Source organism: Heterodontus francisci, chromosome 9, assembly GCF_036365525.1.
Source record: "Heterodontus francisci isolate sHetFra1 chromosome 9, sHetFra1.hap1, whole genome shotgun sequence".
Classification (NCBI taxonomy): domain Eukaryota; kingdom Metazoa; phylum Chordata; class Chondrichthyes; order Heterodontiformes; family Heterodontidae; genus Heterodontus; species Heterodontus francisci.
Genome location: NC_090379.1, coordinates 55,711,774 through 55,733,997, shown reverse-complemented (window position 1 = coordinate 55,733,997; position 22,224 = coordinate 55,711,774). Strand labels below are relative to the sequence as shown.

At 39.3% G+C, this 22,224-nt stretch overlaps 1 protein-coding gene across 1 annotated transcript; it reads right to left on the bottom strand.

Annotated features, from left to right (window-relative positions):
• Window positions 1-561: 561 nt before the first annotated feature.
• psmc6 (proteasome 26S subunit, ATPase 6) lies at window positions 562-20,886 on the bottom strand. Its single transcript, XM_068039129.1, has 14 exons — window positions 20,733-20,886; window positions 11,151-11,230; window positions 11,020-11,059; window positions 10,877-10,929; window positions 7,381-7,448; window positions 6,805-6,919; window positions 6,607-6,694; window positions 5,728-5,789; window positions 5,489-5,612; window positions 5,152-5,213; window positions 3,805-3,925; window positions 3,610-3,690; window positions 1,319-1,390; window positions 562-1,093 (listed from the first exon to the last, which is right to left on the bottom strand). Exons 1-14 carry the CDS (start codon window positions 20,815-20,817, stop codon window positions 975-977), a joined length of 1,170 nt encoding a protein of 389 aa, XP_067895230.1. The 5' UTR covers window positions 20,818-20,886; the 3' UTR covers window positions 562-974.
• Window positions 20,887-22,224: the final 1,338 nt, after the last annotated feature.

Here is a 22,224-nt window from a genome sequence, read left to right as displayed (position 1 = left end):
TATATTTATTAAATGTTGTTTTGTATTTATAAACTGTGCAGAGAGAAGATACCCATGATCACTAGCACTTCTGATCGTAATTTCTTTATTCACAGAGAAAACGCATTGTTTATCTTTCTTTTATAGTCACTCACTTCAATATTGGTTGTACATATTCAGCTAAAACCCATTCTCTTCAGAATCATTTAATCAAGCTAAATGAACTCTTTCCATACAAGAGCTTAGAAACTGAGTAGTTGATGAAGTTTTGTTTATGGAAACTAATTTCTATTAAACACTGTATAAGTCGGCAAACCTACAAACAGTGCACTAAAGGATAAATGTTCTGTCTCAGTGCTTCTGGAAGCACATATTAGAAATTCTGCAGCCCCAGTCTGTTATTGTCCATCCTGTCCTACTAGATCCTCTTCCCAGTGCTCACAGATCCCAATGTTGATAAGTCAGTGTCCCTGGTAATGCTACTTGTTTAAACACCGTTTTTATAAAACTTCTGACTCGCCATGAAAATACCACAGGAGATCTGCAAGTGTTATGTAAACATTCAACAAATAGCTGGTCATGTTCTTGCAAATTTAAATTTTATTGAGGCCCGGAGAAAATGAATCAAATTGATCAAAAACCTATAAACTTGTATTTTGAGCATTTGCTCCACAAAGGCTTTAAGTGTCATTTGGGTACAAGAGAATGCATTACACTGTTAAGATAGGCATGTCTCAGTGGCGATATTTGCTTTTCAAAAACATTTTCAACAGAATATTTTTGCCAGCAGCCAAATTGTGGCTTAAAAACAAGTCATTACATACATAATGCAGCAGAACACCAAGTTAGTGGTCATCTACTGTCTGCAGCATACTATTATATACTTGTAATGAATACAGTATAGAACAACCATCAGATTCCTCTCCTTTTTAAGGTTTATATGCTGTTTAAACCCCTTTAAAACTGTACAATTACGGTTAAAAGGGTGGGCTAACTTATACAGGTTTGTAGTCAAGCTTGGATTCTAGCTTCTTAGAGTCAGCAACTTTGCGGACAGCCTTCATAAAGTCTTCCTGGATAACATAGTCACGATCAGCACGGATTGCAAACATACCTGGACAAGAAAAGTTTGAAATAGTTATTTTCAAATCGCAACAGTAAGCAAATATTATGCGTTCCAAAATGAGCAAAATAAAAGCCACCGTGACATCTTAGCATTTCTTTTTAGATTTCAGATTTGTTGTTTGCAGCACAAGAATGATAAAATAATGCTCCTATATAATAATGGTATTAATATATTTCAATGGCTACTCAAAGCTTAAATAGCTTCCAAACATACCTGCTTCAGTGCAGACATTTCTCAAATCTGCACCATTAAATCCATCTGACAGTTTGACAACTGCTTCATAATCTGTAAAATTAACCAAAAAGATGTATTAACTTGAATAAATTTAATGATGTGAATCAAATCAGAAAAAGGTAAATAAAGTCACTTAAAATAGAATTATAAAAGGTCTTCTTATTTGGTCCTGGACTGTCAGCTGACCATATGAAGCCATCATATATTGGCAAGTATCTTGTTGAATTGCTTAAGAACTCTACTGCTAAATCTGTAAGTATTAAATATATGTCAGCAGGACTATGTATTTAAAGTATGTGCTACACTTAGTTATTATAAATGGAGCTTTATCCTGCATTGCTCCATGTTATACATAACCTCAGAATGCATGCTGAAACCTTAAGGGATAAAAATGTTCTGATTTCTTATCTTGATCACATTGAAAAGATAATAAAATGTCAATTTTTGGTTGAAACAAGGCATCGTTAATTATACTGCATTTTTAAAAATTACATCATTAATACAGGACACAAACCAGGTTCCTGTATACTACACTATTTGTACAAGTGGCCCAAGTGACACAAGTGAAAGTCACAACTATGTTATATTTCATCAGGTTTACAAAATGCAAAAATGGCACAACATCCGACAACCCATGTGGCATCTTGTATTTATGTGACAACTGACAAATGCAAATTATTTTTCTTTAAAAGCAGAGTGAAAAATTTCACCAGTTGTGGCCCTATCTTGAACTTCTGCAGAGAAGTGTTGTATGTCCTGCATGCAATTAGTCAGTACAAGAGCAGATGGGTTTGAGTCCTTAGGGTGTGTAAACATGACAACAGGTGTAAAATAGTATGTGCTTAAAACCTGGAAATGTAGGGGCAGTTTCTGCTGTTCTTGTACATACTGGGTGCAACACACACCTTTAAGGGAGATAGCTCAATTTTCCATGCTAAATGATGGGAAACTCAGAAGACTGTCTTTACAGCTATGCTCTCCTTTTCTTTCACAAGCTGTGCCAAGATGATCCAAAACACCCAGACATAGAAAATGAAAAATCAGTCCCTTGGTTTAACTGAAACACAGCCAGTAAGGGCAAGATCTTGGCATGGTGTACAATCTAGTATGTGGCATATGAATGCATTGTTTTTCATTAATTTTCATATATAATTTCCAAACATTCAACCTTAACTGATTTCAATTCAAAAAAACTATGAAATTATTATCCAAACTTGACGAGGGGGATACATTGGTAAAACATTTGGGCAGGTGATGCAGTTCATATTACAATATCAGTGTGGTATTATTACAATACTCCATAATCTACATCAAGAAAAAATAGAAATTATGTACAAAGTACTTTGTAGCCAACAATCTACAAAAATAGTAATCACTTGTTTTGTAGGCAAACACAGCAGCGAACATACACAAAAGGCGGCCCCACAAACAGTAATTGTAATACATAACCAGATAATGTGTTCTGGTAGTTTTGGTTGAGGTATGAACATTGGCCAGGAACTGTAAGAACTCCCTATTCTTCTTTGAATAGTGCTATAGAATATTTTACCTGAAAAGGCCAATGGGCTGTTAGTTTAATGTGCAATCCACATTAAAGTATAATGCAGCAACCCCTCTCTACTGTATTGTACTGAAGGGTCAGCATTGATTACGTGCTCAAGTTTTGGAGTGCTGTTTAAACCCACAAACTTGCAATTGAGAGCCAAACCTGTGTGTTTTCAAATATAACTGGCCAACAGAAAGGTTCAGAGTTTCATTGCTTTACTTTACTCACATCTAGAGAAGCAATAATCCAATTATTGTCTTCAGGAATGTTCAGACAATTAATTATTTTTATGATTCAAAGGGCATTACTGCAGAACACAGTTCTTTAATATCAGTCCATTGTGCTTAAACCCTTTAACTACCAGAATAAAAGTTCGCAAAAAATTATTTTGACATCTGAAATAGCTCATTTTCACATTGATGGACTTTAGAACACTTGCGTTGCAACATTTACAGATACTGAACTTTAAAGTGGGCAATGCAGCTCAAGTATTGATAACAGTTTTAGTAGACACCAAATTCAGTTACATACCGGAGCCTCAGCAAGCTCCATCATACAATGACTGAACAGAGGTTCCACCATTAAATCACAATACGCATTAATTCTGTACTCAGCCTTGATACTTATTTAGAAATTTAACCCATCAAATGAATTATAATCCTGTACCGTTTTCTCTTAGTGAATTTGGTTTACATATATAAAAAGGTTGAAGAAATTAGCATACCTATTTCACCATGCTTTGTGATAGGACCAGCATGGATCTTCAGAATATCCAATCTTGCTTGCTCATTTGGAAGTTCAATATCTAGAAGTGAAGATTTTAATAAAATTAAATAATTTAAAATAAAATTGTCTTGTGATATTTCATTTAGATACAACGTTCTTCCTAAACAATCTCAAGTCTGACAATGATACTTACGAATCTTTCTATCAAGTCTTCCAGGTCGCAGCAAAGCAGGATCCAATGTGTCTGGCCTGTTTGTAGCCATTATCATTTTAACTCTATGAAGAGTATCAAAGCCATCCATTTGATTTAGCAGCTACGAAGAAATGCAGTTAAGTCATTAATTTCTGTTCAAAATACATTAACATAGAGGTAGTCAGACAAGTGCTTAGTCTCTAGGCAGATAGGGACCAGTACGTAGACTCCTTCATGTAGCAGTACAAAAATAATTCTTGTCCTCATACACAAAATAATTTTATACAACGATGATTATTATTTTGTACAAAGCAAGTACTTTTAAATTATGGAAGATAGCTAGTGTCATGCCAAGATTATGTGACTGCATAAATGAAGAGATTGCAAATTTGGACAGTAGACACATGATTCACCATTTCAAGGATACATGGAAATAAACTGCAAACTCTGACGTGTTGCTAACCAGACTGTGAGCAGGGGAGGGCTTCTGCCATATCAGTCCTTCAACAGCTAATTGGTTCTGGAATGGCAACTTCCTAAAGAATAAATCTCTTATGTGGAGATGCTCAGTCACAAGTGGGACTCACTGAACAGCAGCAAGTTGTTGGATTGCAGTACTTACACTCAATAATGTTGGGTCAGTCTTGAAAGCGCATGGATAACGAGCTGGTTATTTATAATGAAAAGAAATTGTATCATAATCAGTCTTACACTTTAGTGCAGCATAGCTGTTTCAGTCTGGCAAAGGTGCAGGGTACAAGTGCACACTAACTCAGCGTAAGCAAATACAGTAAAGGATGCTACACAAGTATACATAAGTATGAAGGATGTTGTGTGCAGAGGAGGATAGAAAGGAAAAAAAGTTGGTTGGCCCGGCATCTTTCATCTATTTATCTTTACCTTCATCTGAAAATATCTTAAGTTTAGCAAGATTATGAATTTTGTCCATCAAAGTACAAGTTTTCAGGAAGATAATTAACCAACATGGGAGGAGGAGGATTGGATAATTTAAAGCTTGCGTGCAGTGTTCTTTATCAGACCATACCTATATTATATGACAATTTTCAGGAAGCTCTCAACGAGAATTATTAATTATGCCCAAGTGGTTCCAAGTATTTGAAGGAAATGATAAATCAAGTTTATAGTTAACTTGTCCTCCATGGCATCTAGTTTCAAAATATTTGATATTCTAAAATTTTTGAATGATACAGTTCTTAATTAAGAATTGCGCTTACAAAAAAGTAAAGACATTTATTTTATACACACTAAGCTAAAGCCGAACAGCTTTAATTGACCACTGATAATGCACACGTCCCATGTTTTAAATCACAAGTATGATGTCCTTACTTCCATGAGAGTTCTCTGAATCTCTCGATCAGCTGAGGTGCCTTCAGAGAAACGGCGACCACCTGCAAAATATTATTACAACAGGTTTTGTAGATTTAAGATTCAGTTTAACTTTGAAATTAACCAGCATGTCATTTCTGTAAGTGTGTAGCAAAAATATTACACATCAAAAGTAAACAAACAAAAATCGGCATTTGGGTTCTTTTATCTGAAGGAAGGCGAGGTGGAATCAGGGAAAAGTTCCTGAAACTGGATTTTGCATTAATTTAAAAGAAAATCGAGCAATTCTTACTATAATTAATGCTTTGAATTAAAAATGCACAGGCAGCAAGCTTACCAATAGCATCTATCTCATCCATAAAAATGATACATGGTTGATGATCCCTAGCATAGTTGAACATCTCTCTGATTAAACGAGCACTTTCACCAATGTACTTATCAACAATGGAGCTGGAAACGACCTGTTTAAAAAAAAGTTTATATTTTTCAAATTCACAAACAAATTCTTCCTGCTAACATTCATTATATCCTATCTAGTTCAAAACATATCAACAGGTTAGTTCTTTCTAAATATACCTTTAAGAAGTTGCAGTCTAACTGACTAGCAACAGCTCTTGCTAAGAGTGTTTTTCCTGTACCTGAAAAAGATTAAAAACATAGATTGGCATTTTGTTCCTTTGAAAACATATATAATTTCACCTCATTGTTAATATGGGATTTTTAAACCTATTTTCTCCCATTCCATGAAATGGGTGTTTTACCAATTTAAACTTTTATGCTATTATAAAGGAAAAATGGATCATTCTTTCTGCTGCACACCATTTCTCAGCCAAATTGGCAGCCTGAAACATTCTGCCCCTATGCCTCTTCTCTCATTTGGATTGCTAGGTGAGAGATTGGAATGGGATGACTCATCCTCCAATATCCTCTCTCCTGTAAAGATGCACATAGTTTCTGTCCAACTAAGATTGACACATGAATAGTTTCAGGTGGGCTGTAGCAGCAATGTGGTGCACTACTATACCATGTTTTGGATTGTGGGATAAATTGTATGAGTTACTAGGGTCAACAAATATTCTTACATGAAATGGGTGTTTTACCAATTCAAACTTTTATGCTATTATAAAGGAAAAATGGATCATTCTTTCTGCGGCACACCATTTCTCAGCCAAATTGGCAGCCTGAAACATTCTGCCCCTATGCCTCTTACATCTCGACATGTTTAAAGGCAGTTTCAACTGTGAAACGGAGTATGTTGGATCACTTTGCAGAACCCCCTAAAAGAAATTCACAACCCAGTCTGACTCAATTAGGAATAACCCTTCCCGATAATGTAATATGATTGAAATATTACAAAATATACATACTACCAATTTAATACAGTAAGCTTAAGATGATTAATTTCTGACTACTCAAGAGTAATTTAGTGAAAACACCCAAGGGTCGTTTGTTTACCTGGTGGCCCGTAGAGCAGGCATCCTTTTGGTGGAATGATTCCTACACGCTGGAACAGTTCTGGGTTTGTAAGTGGCAGCTCTATAACCTGCAATCGCAGAACAATTTCAATTTAAGCAAAAGAGATCTACAAGCACAACCGGCTTCACAAAACACAGTTCAATGTTTCTCTTAATGCAACAAATTTAGCAAACACACCTCTCTCAGTTCCCTAATTTGTTCAGCCAATCCACCAATCTCTGAGTAAGTAACATTTCCTGGATCTTCGTGAGACATGTTGTACACCAATGGGTCCACTTCTCTTGGCAAGTACCTGTTACACAAGTGTACCACATTTATAAGTTCTCACTGGTTACAATTGATTAGACTGTAACTGTAGACCTATTTGTATCCCTAATTGTTCTCCCACCATTCTCAAACCAAAATGTGAAATAGAATCCTTAACCTCTATAGACAGGACAACCTTCACCATTCCACAACCACAAAATGCTCCTTAGTAATATACAGCAGAATGAGCATCCTTTTTTTTTTCCAAAAAAGAAAATGCACACCAAGATGGAATTCCACAATTGTGGAATGCTCCATCGAATGACGTGCCCAGGTATTTAAAAAAAATCTTGTTCAGGAATAGTAGGTAGACTGAAGTAGAAATATCTCAAATTTATCAGGCTATAACGCAAGCACCTCATTGTTGATATTCTCAGGCTACTGCAATAATGACTAATTGAGTTTAATTTTTATTACTGAACAATAGGCTTACATTACAACACCTACCTCATTATAGTCAGAGTTGTCATATCCAGGGCAACCCTAGTCCCAGGTTTCAACTTGCTTTTTTCAAGCTGCATTTATGAAACAAACAGGAATGCTCAACACATCAGAAAATGAATGTGGTTTTTACAGGCTTATTTTAATATACCAAACAGAAGCCAGAAAACAGTAAGAACCAACCCCCCATATAGTATTAGCATTTGAAAACAATTTATCTTCCTTCCTCAATTTTTTTGTGTGAAATGCCATGAGATATTTAACTAGGTTAGAAGCATAATATAAATGCAAGCAATTGTTGTTGCTCGTAAAATAATTACAGAGCCTTCTACATCATGATATTTACTACACTGGTTCTAGGGATTAGGATTATAGTTACATGGATAGACTGGAGAGGCTTGGGGGTTGCTCTCCTTAGCGCATTGAAGCCCAAGAGATTTGATAAAGGTGTTTAAAATCATGAAGTACATAAGGAGAAACTGTTTTCAATGGCTGAACGGTCAATAACCAAAAGGCACATATTTAAAGGTGATTGGCATAAAAACCAGAGGCGACATGACGGAAAAAAAAGTGTGGTTAGGATTTGGAAGGTATTGCCTGATAAGGTAGTGGATACAGATTCAGTAGCAGCCTCAAAAAGGATTTGGATAAATACTTGAACGAGAAAAGATTACAGGGATTTGGGGACAGAGCCAGGGAGTGGGGCTCAGTGGATCACTCTTCAAAAAGAGCCGGCACAGAATCGCTGGGGCGAATGGCCTCCTTCGCTGCTGTAAAACTCTATGAACCTTTGACATATTGTAGCAACATGTTTCAAGAGATGCACAAGATATTTTCTTTTGAAACAAGACCAAGCCTTTAATGCATGACCATCATCTTAGCTATGTGTCTAGCACTGGAACACCACTGAAGCATAGCATTTTGTAATATAGCCTTGGCTCCTAATATTTTTCATCCCACTGGTTAGTTCAGCACATAGCATCAAAAATCCAAATTACAATGTTGGTCAATGCTCGAAGGCCATCCATCCCAAACAGACCTTTTAAATTTAAAACAAAAAATTAGACATACAATTTTCTGGGCAAATATTTGAACAAAGTGATGATTGGACTTTTACCTGGCCTACTTCCATTGTATACATTCCACATCACTAATATGTCCAGGTAGTATTTAGCTACAACAGAAAGTTGATTTTTTTTTTAAAAAATAAGTTCAAGGCTAAAGGTTCTAGATTAGGAGACAATTCAATTTTTAAACAAAGGATTTGTTCTGTGGTTGTATAGCTCAGCTGCAAAAAAAAAAATGCTATAATTTAACATTTGTGCATGCAAAAATCAGGCAAAACTAGAGTTCAAAAGATAGATAACTAATATGTCTGAAACAGTTATCAAATACAGAATACACGCATGATTTTATGTAAAAAAGCAATTTTACATAGATACCCTGATGGAATAGATGATCATTAGATTTTTTGATATAGTCACTACATTAATATATTTATATTAATGGGTGGGAAAGACAGAAGGGAGTGAAAGACAATCAAGCTACAGAGGGAAATAAATCTGGTCCAATTAACAACATTTATCTACAATGTTCCCTCTAAATTTTTTATTGTGAGCGGCCTGTTTATTTCGATGCAGGGTACATTTAAATTTTTTGCACAGCCGTGCATGAGTAGTATCTTACAGGGAACAGCTCATGAGCACCCTGCATGGTACATTCCAGATTGCTGCTGGTGGCACACTCAAACACCTTAGCGGGAATTCTGTTTATATGTTCACTTTAACATAGTAAAGCATCCCAAAACACTTCACAGGACATTATCAAACAAGATTTAACATCTATCCGCATATAAGGAGATATGAGGACAGGCTTGGTCAAAGAGGTATGTTTTAGAGAAACATCTGAAAGGGGGAGAGAGATACATACAAAGAGGTTTAAGGAGAAATTTCCAGAACTTAAGGCCTAGACAGCAGAAGTCATGGCCAAGAGGAAGGTACAAGGTTACTGGGAGAGTAGGGCAGTGGATTACTTTGGCATAGCTTGAGTAAAAAGCTGGCATATGAACGATAAACCAAGTGGATTGCTTCTATGCTGTAAATGTCTACAATTCTATAATTAATCATAGTCTTTAAGATTGACAACCCTTTTCTATTATATAAAAATAGATACCATATGATGTTCACAAAATTCTCTCTACAAAGAGTTGATACAGCAAAGTGCAGAATTAAGTAGCAAAAATACGGAAATATTTGCAAAGGCAAAAATCTAAATTTGTTGAAAAATTTATATTCTTTGACAAGCTGAAAAAATTCAATTACCAGAGAGGAGAGGAAATTTTTTTAAACAAACATATCTCACAACTGCTTATTGCCTCATCCACACAAAATCCATGGAAACTGATTCTGCTATTTTTATGGTAGCAAGTCTCCAAATAATTCTACACTTTTAACTAGTAAGTAACAGTTGACTTTAGTCAGACCAGATCAATATCTTCCTCCAAATGATTGTGATGTAATTTTTGGATTCATCTGCTTCAGCAAGTATTTAAGCTCCTTTAATAAGAAAAACATTGAATATGAGTTAGCTGGTCTTCTCTCTCAAATGTCTTCTGATATAGTATCAAGAACTCGAAGTAATTTTAATTTATTCATAATCAAAGTTCTTTCGATGGACTTTTGTGTGTTAATGGGTTGGTCATCCACAATATTAATGATTAACATAGTCTGGTAGGGTGGCTTTTCAATGGCGAAGGCTACATAGAAAAGAGTGAGAATTACAAGGTTGACACTTCAGACAACTAACACTGAAGTAAGATGTTGGCTTCATAAGTAGCGATGCCTATGTAATTCCAAATACTATTACAATCAGTAAAGATTAGGATAATACCTACCTAAAAAGATGACTGCCTATTACTGGAAAAGTCTGCAAAGACTAGAAGAACTCAACTTACTGGTTTGTCAGTTTAACTCTTGTTAACTGGTTCAAAACTGACAAACATACTGATGTTACAAAAGACCTCTCTCATGAATAAACCCATTTTTGGCAATTCAGCTTGTACGACATGCCTAGTATGATCGATATTAATTGCCTAAGAGCTACAACTAATTAACTGCTATGTTACTTTCAGAGCAACCTTTGCCAAAATCTGCTCATCATATAATACAAGGATCTTGGTGCCATCTCTAATTTCTTATTGAATGATAAATATTTCTTCTCCCTAAAGCAGAGGTGCTGAGAGCAATTTAGCAACCCTATACTAAGGCATCAGCTGACTCTGTACACACAAGGAACTGAACCTGGAAATATTTGGCTTGTATGACTGAGCAAGATGACTGTCGTTACCTACTTCGCCATGTGGTTTGGGGTGGAGGGAGTGGCAGCTGGCAATTTAGCAACTCAATTCTTTCCCCTTTATGCGTTAAAACATACGATAGCCAGAGGTATATGAGTAAATGAATGGCTTAGATAAGACCTGTCTTTACAATTTTGAATACTTTACCTGCCGACGGCAGCCAACAACATATCGTGGTCCATTTGTAGCCTTCACAATAACTATACAGGGCAAAAAAACACAGTTAGATAATTTTAACTGCTTTATGAAGGTTTGTTAAGGTGATTAAGCAATTAAACTGCAATACTTACATTTCTCTTCTGTAAGCTGTTTCAGCACTTCACCGACAATCTGAGGAAAAACAAATTAATAATATTCATCTTCAACAGAAACTGCAGAAAAACACACACTGTCATTTGGTGAAGGAATCATAAACTCTTACCTGTCCCACACTCTGAAGAGCTTTGAGGTCATTTTCAGACTTTTCATACTGCTTGGTTAGTTCCTTCAGTTGTTCTCTTACTGTATACAGGTAAAAGGTTTGAACTTTAATTTTACAGCATTGATAAGCTAATAAGAAAGCACTCAAGTGCTCTCTATACAGCACAGGAGGTGGCCATTTGGTCCATTGTGCCTGTGCCAGCTCTTGGTTAGCACTCTGCAATTAATCCTACTCCCCTCCTCTTTCCTCATAACCCTATAATTTTTTTCCCTTCAATTATTTATCCTATTCTCGTTTGAAAGTTACTATTGAATCTGCTTCCACCACCTTTTCAGGCAGTGCATGCCCAATTACTGTGTTAAAAAAAAAAGTTACCTCGTCACCTTTTTTCCCCCGCCAATCAACTTAGATCTGTGTCCTCTGGTTAGTGGCCCTTTTGCCACTGGAAACAGATTTTCCTTATTTAATCAAAATCCTTCATGATTTTGAACAACCCTATCAAATCTCCTCTTAATCTTCTCTGCTCTAAGGAGAACAAGCCCTGCTTCTCCAGTCTCTCCAGATAACAGAACTCCATCATCCCTGGTAGCGTTCTAAGAAATCTCTCTGCACCCTATCCAAGGTCCTGACATCCATCCATCATAAAGAATGGTGCCTGCAATTGAAACAATACTCCAGCTGAGGCCTATTCAGTGTTTTATAAAGGTTTAACATAACTTCCTTGCTTTTGTACTCTATGCCTCTATTAATAAAGCCAAGGATCCCATAAGCTTTTTTAAACTGCCTTTTCCACTTGTCCTACCGTCTTCAAAGATTTGTGTACATACTTTTGGTGTATATGCTTTTGTTTGCCCTTTAAAATTGTACCAATTAGTTCATATTGTCACTCCTTATTCTTCCTACCAAAATACATCCTTTCAAAGTTCTCGGTGTCAAATTTCACCACTGTCTATATCCTCCGAAAGTTTGTTACTATCCTCCTCATTGTTTACTATATTTCCATGTTTCCCCGTCATCTGCAAACTTTGAAATGATACCCTGTATTCTTCTTCTCATTCTAAAGCACAACAGCAAGCACAAGTTTCCAATCATACAAATGGTTCAGGCCACTGATCCATCCATGTCACAGTAGAACTAGTTTCGTTAATTGATCTCAGTATTTATATCTTCTTGTTAGTTACACCTAATCAAGGTAGTTTTTGCAACAATAAAATATCTGAACTTAGCAAAGTTAACAGGATATTAGATTATTGCCACAGCTAGAATATTGTGTCCAGCTTTGGGCACCTTGCTTTAAGAAGGATGCCATGGTCACAACAAAAGGTGCAGAATAGATGATGCCAGGATGAGAGGTACTAGTTGAGGTGAGCCTTCAGATACTGGGGCTTTTGATAGTTTTTCCTTATTTACCCTATTTCCATTGGTCAGTGAATCTGTAATTAAAACGTATAAATTAATGATGACCAAAAAGAATAGAGGGGGGTTGGAAGAAATTTCCTCTTATCCAAAGAACCGTCTAGATCTAGAGCTTCCTATCAAAAAGAATCATGGAAGCAGAATATGTAGTAGCTTTTAAAATTGAAATGCATAAATAATTGAAAAAGTAAGGATAAAATAAATAAAAATAAAGGCAAGGGAATGAGCTTAAATGGAATGCTCTTTCAAAGCTAGCACAAAAGCAATGCATTGAACATCCCCTTTCTGTAATGTTAAATTCTGCAATTTTAACTCTCAATATGTCATGAAGGGCTACATTGTAATAATGCAAGCAGCTGAAAGAAGTATGTAGTTTCAAGTATTTGTTGGAATTAGAGGTTGTTACTATTTCCTCGTTCAGCACATTATTATTGCTCTTAAATATTTTCATTTAAATTGGATTTACAAAACATTTCGCATATTCAGATTTCTACAAACGTTACCGGTGATACAGAATTAGTTTACAGCCTGTACCTTAATAGCGGAAGGAAAAAAACATTTTTTTGAAAAATCATTATTAGCAAGTAAGTTTGCAAAGGATTGCAGACACCATGAGGAGAGTTAATGCACAGAATATAGAATCACACCTTATCTGACGCTTGTGCAGCATTTAATACTTACAGTATTGGTAGGAGTGACCACTGCACAGTCCTTCTGGAGACAAAGTCCCATCTTCACATTGAGGATACCCTCCATCGTGTTGTGTGGCACTACCACCATGCTAAATGGGATAGATTTCGAACAGATCTAGCAATGCAAAACTGGGCATCAATGAGGCGCTGTGGGCCATCAGCAGCAAAAGAATTGTGCCCAACCACAATCTGTAACCTCATGGCCTGGCATATCCCTCACTCCACCATTACCATTAAGCCAGATGACTAACCCTGGTTCAATGAAGAGTGCAGGAGGGCATGCCAGGAGCAGCACCAGGCATGCCTCAAAACAAAGTGTCAATCTGGTGAAGCTACAACCCAGGAATACTTGTGTGCCAAACAGCATAAGCAGAACGTAACAGACAGAGCTAAGCAATCCCATAACCAATGGATTGGATCTAAACTCCAGAGTCCTGCCACATCCAGTCGTGAACGGTGGTGGACAATTAAACTAACTGGAGGAGGTGGCTCTACAAATATAACCATCCTCAATGATGGGGGAGCCCAGCACATCAGTGCAAAAGATAATGTTGAAGCATTTGCAACGATCTTCAGCCAGAAGTGCCGAGTTGATAATCCATCTCGGCAGACTTCAGCCAATTTGATTCACTCCACGTGATATCAAGAAACGACTGAAGGCACTGGATACTGCAATGGCTATGGGCCCCGATAACATTCCGGCAATAGTACTGAAGACCTGTGCTCCAGAACTTGCTGCGCCCCTAGTCAAGCTGTTCCAGTACAGCTACTTCACTGGCATCTACCCGGCAAAGTGGAAAATTGCCCAGCTATGTCCTGTACACATAAAGCAGGACATGTCCAACCCGGCCAATTACCACATATCAGTCAACTCTCAATCATCAATAAAATGATGGAAGGTGTCAGACAGTGTTATCGAGCGGCACTAGCTTAGCAACAACCTGCTCACTGATGCTCAGTTTGGGTTCCGCCAGGGCCACTCAGCTGCAGACCTCATTACAGCCTCGATTCAAACATGGAGAAAAGAGCTGAACTCAAGAGGTGAGAGTGACTGCCCTTGACATTAAGGCAGCATTTGACCAAGAATGACCTCAAGGAACCCTAACAAAACTGGAGTTAATGGAAATCAGGGGGAAATCTCTCCACTGGTTGGAGTCATACCTAGCATAAAGGAAGATGGTTGTGGTTGTTGGAGGCCAATCATCTCAGCTCCAGGACATCACTGCAGGAGTTCCTCAGGGTAGTGTCCTAGGCTCAACTATCTTCAGCTGCTTCATCAATGATCTTCCTTCAATCACAAGGTCAGAAGTGGGGATGTTTGCACAATGTTCAGCACCATTCGTGACTCCTCAGATACTGAAGCAGTCCATGTAGAAATGCAGCAACACCTGGACAATATCCAGGCTTGGGCTGATGAGTGGCAAATAACATTCGTGCCACACAAATGCCAGGCAATGACCCTCTCCAACGAGAGAGAATTTAACCATCGCCCCTTGCCGTTCAATGGCATTACGATCGCTGAATCCCCCAGTATCAACATCCTAGGGATTACCATTGACCAGAAACTGAACTGGAGTAGCCATATAAATACCATGGTTACAAGAGCAGGTCAGAAGCTGGGAATCCTGCGGCGAGTAACTCACCTCCTGACTCCCCAAAGCCTGTCCACCATCTACAAGGCACAAGTCAGGAGTGTGATAGAATACTCTCCACTTGCCTGGATGCGTGCAGCTCCAATAACACTCAAGAAGCTCGACACCATCCAGGACAAAGCAGCCCGCTTGATTGGCACACCATCCACAAACATTCAATCCCTCCACCACTGACGCACAGTGGTAGCAGTGTGTACCAGCTACAAGATGCACTGCAGCAACGCAGTAAGGCTCCTTCGACAGCAGCTTCCAAACCCGCAACCTCTACCAACTAGAAGGACAAGGGCAACAGATGCATGGGAATACCACCACCTGCAAGTTCCCCTTCAAACTACACACCATCCTGACTTGGAACTATATCACCGTCGCTGGGTCAAAATCCTGGAACTCCCTTCCTAACAGCACTGTTGTTGTACTTACCCCACATGGACTGCAGCGGTTCAAGAAAGCAGCGCACCACCACCTTCTCAAGGGCAATTAGGGATGGGCAATAAATGCTGGCCTAGCCAGCACACCCATATCCCAAGAACGAATAAAAAAAATGCTGCTCTAGGACCTTCCCATTGCACAAGAGCTTTTACTATCTTTACAATTTGTTGTACTTGTGTACATACTTTGTGAATTAAGCATTCTGTACAGAAATCTGGGATTTAGAAAGTGAAATGTATATTTTGTGATACTAATAGACCACATACGTCTTCAAATATGCAATACTGTTTTGTGGCCCACAGATAGGTATGCAGAAAAAAATGGATTTATTGCATTTAGGACTTAGATCATTTGAAAATTATTTCCATTTCTCTCTCTTTCACACACATACTTAGTTTGCAGGAAACAAAATTACTGACACTTTTACTCAATCTTTGTTTAGTTGTTCTTGTACCTAAAAATCTTCAGCTAAAAGAGGTGGCGGGCAACATTTCCAAAGACATCTTCCACTACAGTGGAGATTTTTCAAAGACCTAGCTGGGCTGATCCCACTTATTAACAGCACTCTGCCTGCCAGCCAATTATAGAGTTTGTGAATTAGGCTGTGCATTAGTCAAGTCTCTAAGCTGAGGGAGAAAGCATAGGGGGAGTAGCAAAGACTTGAAGAGAAGAAAACTTGATTTAAAAATATTATGCAACATTTTGCTCGAAGTTCTCCATAATACTAAATATAACAGTTGTTCCTTCCTTTTAATGTGTTCAGCATAAAATCGTCCAAAAACTGATCAGAAGATTCAAAATTGAAAATGACTCAATTGTCTCGTGGAATATTTCACGGCCAAAGAAAGCTATTTCATGAGCTACAATTTTTCCACAAATTAATTTAAAATTTACCTTCTTTGTGAAAATGTTTTAAATAAAAAAGTATTAAAATAGGATAATGGTATGTTTTGGTGTAATATGTAAGAAATTTCCCCAAAACAAGTTTTGCCAAACATTTTTGCACATAGAGCATATTTATATAGCATAAAGAAAATTACTGCTGTCAAGATCCTGGAACTCCCTTCCTAACAGCACTGTTGGTGTACCTAAACCCCAAGGACTGCAGCAGTTCAAGAAGGCAGCTCTCTACCACCTTCTCAAGGGCAATCAGGGATGGGCAATAATTGCTGGCCTAGCCAGTGATGCCGACATCCCCCAAACAATTTAAAAAATCTGGAAATCCTAAACAAAAACAGATCCTTGAAGAAGGGTCTGCATGCAAAACATTAACTTAAGCTGGCACTTCATAGATACTGACTGCCTAGCCGTTTCCAGTATTTTCAGTTTCCATTTTTATACAGTCTCTGAATTAGAATTAGAACATTACAGCGCAGTACAGGCCCTTCGGCCCTCGATGTTGCGCCGACCTGTGAAACCATCTGACCTACACTATTCCATTTTCATCCATATGTCTATCGAATGACCACTTAAATGCCCTTAAAGCTGGCGAGTCTACTACTGTTGCAGGCAGGGCGTTCCACGCCCCTACTACTCTGAGTAAAGAAACTACCTCTGACATCTGTCCTATATCTATCACCCCTCAACTTAAAGCTATGTCCCCTCGTGTTTGCCATCAACATCCGAGGAAAAAGACTCTCACTATCCTGCCTATCTAACCCTCTGATTATTTTATGTCTCTATTAAGTCACCTCTCCTCCTCCTTCTCTCCAACGAAAACAACCTCAAGTCCCTCAGCCTTTCCTCGTAAGACCTTCCCTCCATACCAGGCAACATCCTAGTAAATCTCCTCTGCACCCTTTCCAAAGCTTCCACATCCTTCCTATAATGCGGTGACCAGAACTGCACGCGATACTCCAGGTGCGGTCTCACCAGAGTTTTGTACAGCTGCAGCATGACCTCGTGGCTCCGAAACTCGATCCCCCTACTAATGAAAGCTAACACACCATATGCCTTCTTCACAGCCCTATTAACCTGGGTAGCAACCTTCAGGGATTTATGCACCTGGATACCAAGATCTCTCTGTTCATCTACACTACCAAGAATCTTCCCATTAGCCCAGTACTCTGCATTCCTGTTACTCCTTCCAAAGTGAATCACCTCGCACTTTTCCACATTAAACTCCATTTGCCATCTCTCAGCCCAGCTCTGCAGCCTATCTATGTCCCTCTGTACCCTACAACATCCTTCGGCACTATCCACAACTCCACCAACCTTCGTGTCATCCGCAAATTTACTAACCCACCCTTCTACACCCTCTTCCAGGTCATTTATAAAAATGACAAACAGCAGTGGCCCCAAAACAGATCCTTGCGGTACACCACTAGTAACTAAACTCCAGGATGAACATTTGCCATCAACCACCACCCTGTGTCTTCTTTCAGCTAGCCAATTTCTGATCCAAAGCTCTAAATCACCTTCAACCCCATACTTCCGTATTTTCTGCAATAGCCTACCATGGGGAACCTTATCAAACGCCTTACTGAAATCCATATACACCACATCCACTGCTTTACCCTCATCCACCTGTTTGGTCACCTTCTCGAAAAACTCAATAAGGTTTGTGAGGCACGACCTACCCGTCACAAAACCGTGCTGACTATCGCTAATGCACTTATTCTTTTCAAGATGATTATAAATCCTGTCTCTTATAACCTTTTCCAACATTTTATCCACAACCGAAGTAAGGCTCACAGGTCTATAATTACCAGGGCTGTCTCTACTCCCCTTCTTGAACAAGGGGATAACATTTGCTATCCTCCAGTCTTCCGGCACTATTCCTGTCGACAATGACGACATAAAGATCAAGGACAAAGGCTCTGCAATCTCCTCCTTAGCTTCCCAGAGAATCCTAGGATAAATCCCATCTGGCCCAGGGGACTTATCAACTTTGGAAAGTGTGAAAATAGATAACACCTCCTCCTTGTGAACCTCAATCCCATCTAGCCTAGTAGCCTGAATCTCAGTATTCTCCTCGACAACATTTTCTTTCTCTACTGTAAATACTGACGCAAAATATTCATTTAACACTTCCCCTACCTCCTCTGGTTCCACACACAACTTCCCACTACTATCCTTGATTGGCCCTAATCTAACTCTAGTCATTCTTTTATTCCTGATATACCTATAGAAAGCCTTAGGGTTTTCCCTGATCCTATCCACCAATGACTTCTCGTGTCCTCTCCTTGCTCTTCTTAGCTCTCCCTTTAGATCCTTCCTGGCTAGCTTGTAACTCTCAAGCGCCCTAACTGAGCCTTCACGTCTCATCCTAACATAAGCCTTCTTCTTCCTCTTGACAAGCGCTTCAACTTCTTTAGTAAACCACGGCTCCCTCGCTCGACAACTTCCTCCCTGCCTCACAGGTACATACTTATCAAGGACACGCAGTAGCTGCTCCTTGAATAAGCTCCACATTTCGATTGTTCCCATCCCCTGCAGTTTCCTTCCCCATCCTACGCATCCTAAATCTTGCCTAATCGCATCATAATTTCCTTTCCCCCAGCTATAATTTTTGCCCTGCGGTATATACCTGTCCCTGCCCATCGCTAAGGTAAACCTAACCGAATTGTGGTCACTATCACCAAAGTGCTCACCTACATCTAAATCTAACACCTGGCCGGGTTCATTACCCAGTACCAAATCCAATGTGGCATCGCCCCTGGTTGGCCTGTCTACAAACTGTGTCAGAAAACCCTCCTGCACACACTGGACAAAAACAGACCCATCTAAAGTACTCGAACTATAGTATTTCCAGTCGATATTTGGAAAGTTAAAGTCCCCCATAACAACTACCCTGTTACTCTCGCCCCTGTCGAGAATCATCTTCGCTATCCTTTCCTCTACATATCTGGAACTATTGGGAGGTCTATAAAAGACTCCCAACAGGGTGACCTCACCTCTCCTGTTTCTAACCTCGGCCCATACTACCTCAGTAGACGAGTCCTCAAATGTCCTTTCTGTCGCTGTAATACTCTCCTTGATTAACAATGCCACACCCCCCCCCTCTTTTACCATCTTCTCTGTTCTTATTGAAACATCTAAATCCCGGAACCTGCAACATCCATTCCTGCCCCTGCTCTACCCATGCCTCCGAAATGGCCACTACATCGAGATCTCAGGTACCAACCCATGCTGCAAGCTCACCCACCTTATTCCGGATGCTCCTGACGTTGAAGTAGACACACTTTAAACCAGGTTCTTGCTTGCCAGTGCCCTCTTGCGTCCTTGTAACCTTATCCCTGACCTCACTACTCTCAACATCCTGTACACTGGCACTACAATTTAGGTTCTGGCTAGTATACAGAATTATTGGACCAAATATTTAAATTTTATATTTTATTTCATTATAGATATTTTCTCACTTTCAAGTAATGGACAATTTAATAACATAAAAAATGTAAAGATCCTGCCATCCCTCCATTTAAAACAGTCTAATATGTCACACAGTTAAAGCAACATTGCAAAATCGAGTAAAATATGAATAAAAGTAGAACATTGCATTCAAAACTACAAATGCAGCAAGAATACCCTATACTTGAATTCTGCAAAAACGAGTGATTAGGACTACTTGAATAGCTTTCAAAGAGTCGGCACAGGCTGAATGGACCAAATAGAATCTTAAAACATAGGATATGAATTAATGTGTAAGATGGAGCTTCTGCGTTCACTGTTTATTCACGGAAAATAAGTCATTAACACAACTCAATATCTACCCAATTAGTTAAGAAATCAGGTTTTTAAAAAATTCGTTAAGGGATGTTTGCATCACTGGCAAGGCCAGCACCTATTGCCCATCCCTATACAACTGAGTGGCTTGCTGGACCATTTCAGAGGGTAGTTAAGAGTCAACCACATTGCTTTAGGTCTGGAGTCACAGATAGCCAGACCAATTAAGAACAGCAGATTTTCTTCCCCAAAGGACATTAGTGAACCAGATGAGTTTTTACAATAAGCTGACAGTTTCATGGTCACCATCACTGATAGAGGATTTTTAATTCTAGATTTATTTAATTAACTGAATTTAAAGTCTCCAGCTGTCAGTGGGATTGGAACTTCTGGCTCCAGATCATTAGTCCAGGTGGCTAATTGTGATCAACTCTTTGCCACAGGAGCCCAGAGCAGACACCGGATCACTTCACATCTGAATCCCGCATTAAATTTCCCACATTTTACTTCTGCACTTTAGAAAATGAATCGAACTAAAGTCCCGAGGAGTCGGAACTGCATAAGGCCCGGTCCGCTGCTGAAAGCTGCGATTCGCTCGGCCCCGGCTTCATCCTACTCAATGCATGACAAAGCGAGTTGGAGCTGGCACCGATAGTGCTCGTTCGCACAACATGGAACGCACAACACGTCACAACCCACTGCAGTTGAGTAAAATATGGGAAACGCACACTCTTTCAAGCGGCCGTCAATCTCTTTGTGCTCCAGTAATTTCTTCCGGTAATCCTGAAGCGCTTTCTCCCTCGGATCCGCCATGTTGTTGCTCAGGACCAAGCGATGCCAGACAGGATGAGACTCCCAATCGCATTTGACAACGAGTCTCTGTTGGAGCAGGAGTAGACACCGACTGGGGAAAATCTTGTACCTCCACCAGCTACAGCAACTAGTGGCGGGAGGTGGTATTATGTGTTGTGTGGCTCAGCGCGTGCACCTTGTTTCCACAAACTGAGAGTGAAGAACAATGACGTCACAATGATTATTGTTCCATAAAAATACAATACTGCGGATGCTGGAAATCTGAGGTAAAAACAGTAAATGCTGGAAATACTCAGCAGGTCTTACAGCATCTGTAGAGAGAGAAACATAGTTAACGTTTCAGATCGATGATCTCTCATCAGAACTATCGTTCTACATCGTGAACCTTACCTGGTGAGGGTTAGGCCAGAGTTGCCTGAGGAAACCACTGTACATGCGTCCATGAAAGGGATGTGAGTGCGAAAGGCACTGGGCCAGAGGGGATTCTGAAGGCAACAATCTAGAAAATTGTGATTTAACCCTTTATTTGGAGCATTTTGGGGACAGAAAATGTTGGAAATACTCAGCAGGTCAAGCAGCATCTGTGGAGAGAGAAACAAAGTTAAACGTATCAGGTCTGTAACCTTTCATCTGAACTGGGAAAAGTTAGAAATGTAATAATAGGTTTTAAGCAAGTGAAAGAGAGGAGGGTGGGAGAACAGAAGGGAAGGTATGTGGTAGGTGTAAAACAGGAGAGATTAAATGGCAAAAGGGGTTGTAGTGCTAGGCCAAAGACAACGGTATAAAAACAAGAAATGCTGGAACCACTCAGCAGGTCTGGCAGCATCTGTGAAAAGAGAAGCAGAGTTAACGTTTCGGGTCAGTGACCCTTCTTCGGAACTGACAAATATTAGAAAAGTCACAGGTTATAAGCAAGTGAGGTGGGGGTGGGGCAAGAGATAACAAAGGAGAAGGTGTAGATTGGACCAGGCCACATAGCTGACCAAACGGTCATGGAGCAAAGGCAAACAATATGTTAATGGTGTGTTGAAAGACAGCGGTAATTGGACAAGTAAAGAGACAAAAGATGCGTTTCAAAGAGGCATGAATGGCAGAAGGATGAACAGCTGCCACCTGAAAGCAACAAAAAAGACAGTAAAACCAAAACCTGCAAAGAAAATGGAAATAACATGGGGGCAGAAGTTACGGCCTGAAATTGTTGAACTCAGTGTGGAGTCTGGAAGTGCCTAATCAAAAGATGAGGTGCTATTCCTCCAGCTTGCGTTGAACTGCAACAGAACACTACAGAAGGCCGAGGACGGAGGTCAGCGCTGGAGTAAGGTGGAGAATTAAAATGACAGGGAACTAGAAGCTCGGGGTCAGGCTTGCAGACTGAACATAGGTTTTCCTAAAAGCAGTCACCCAATC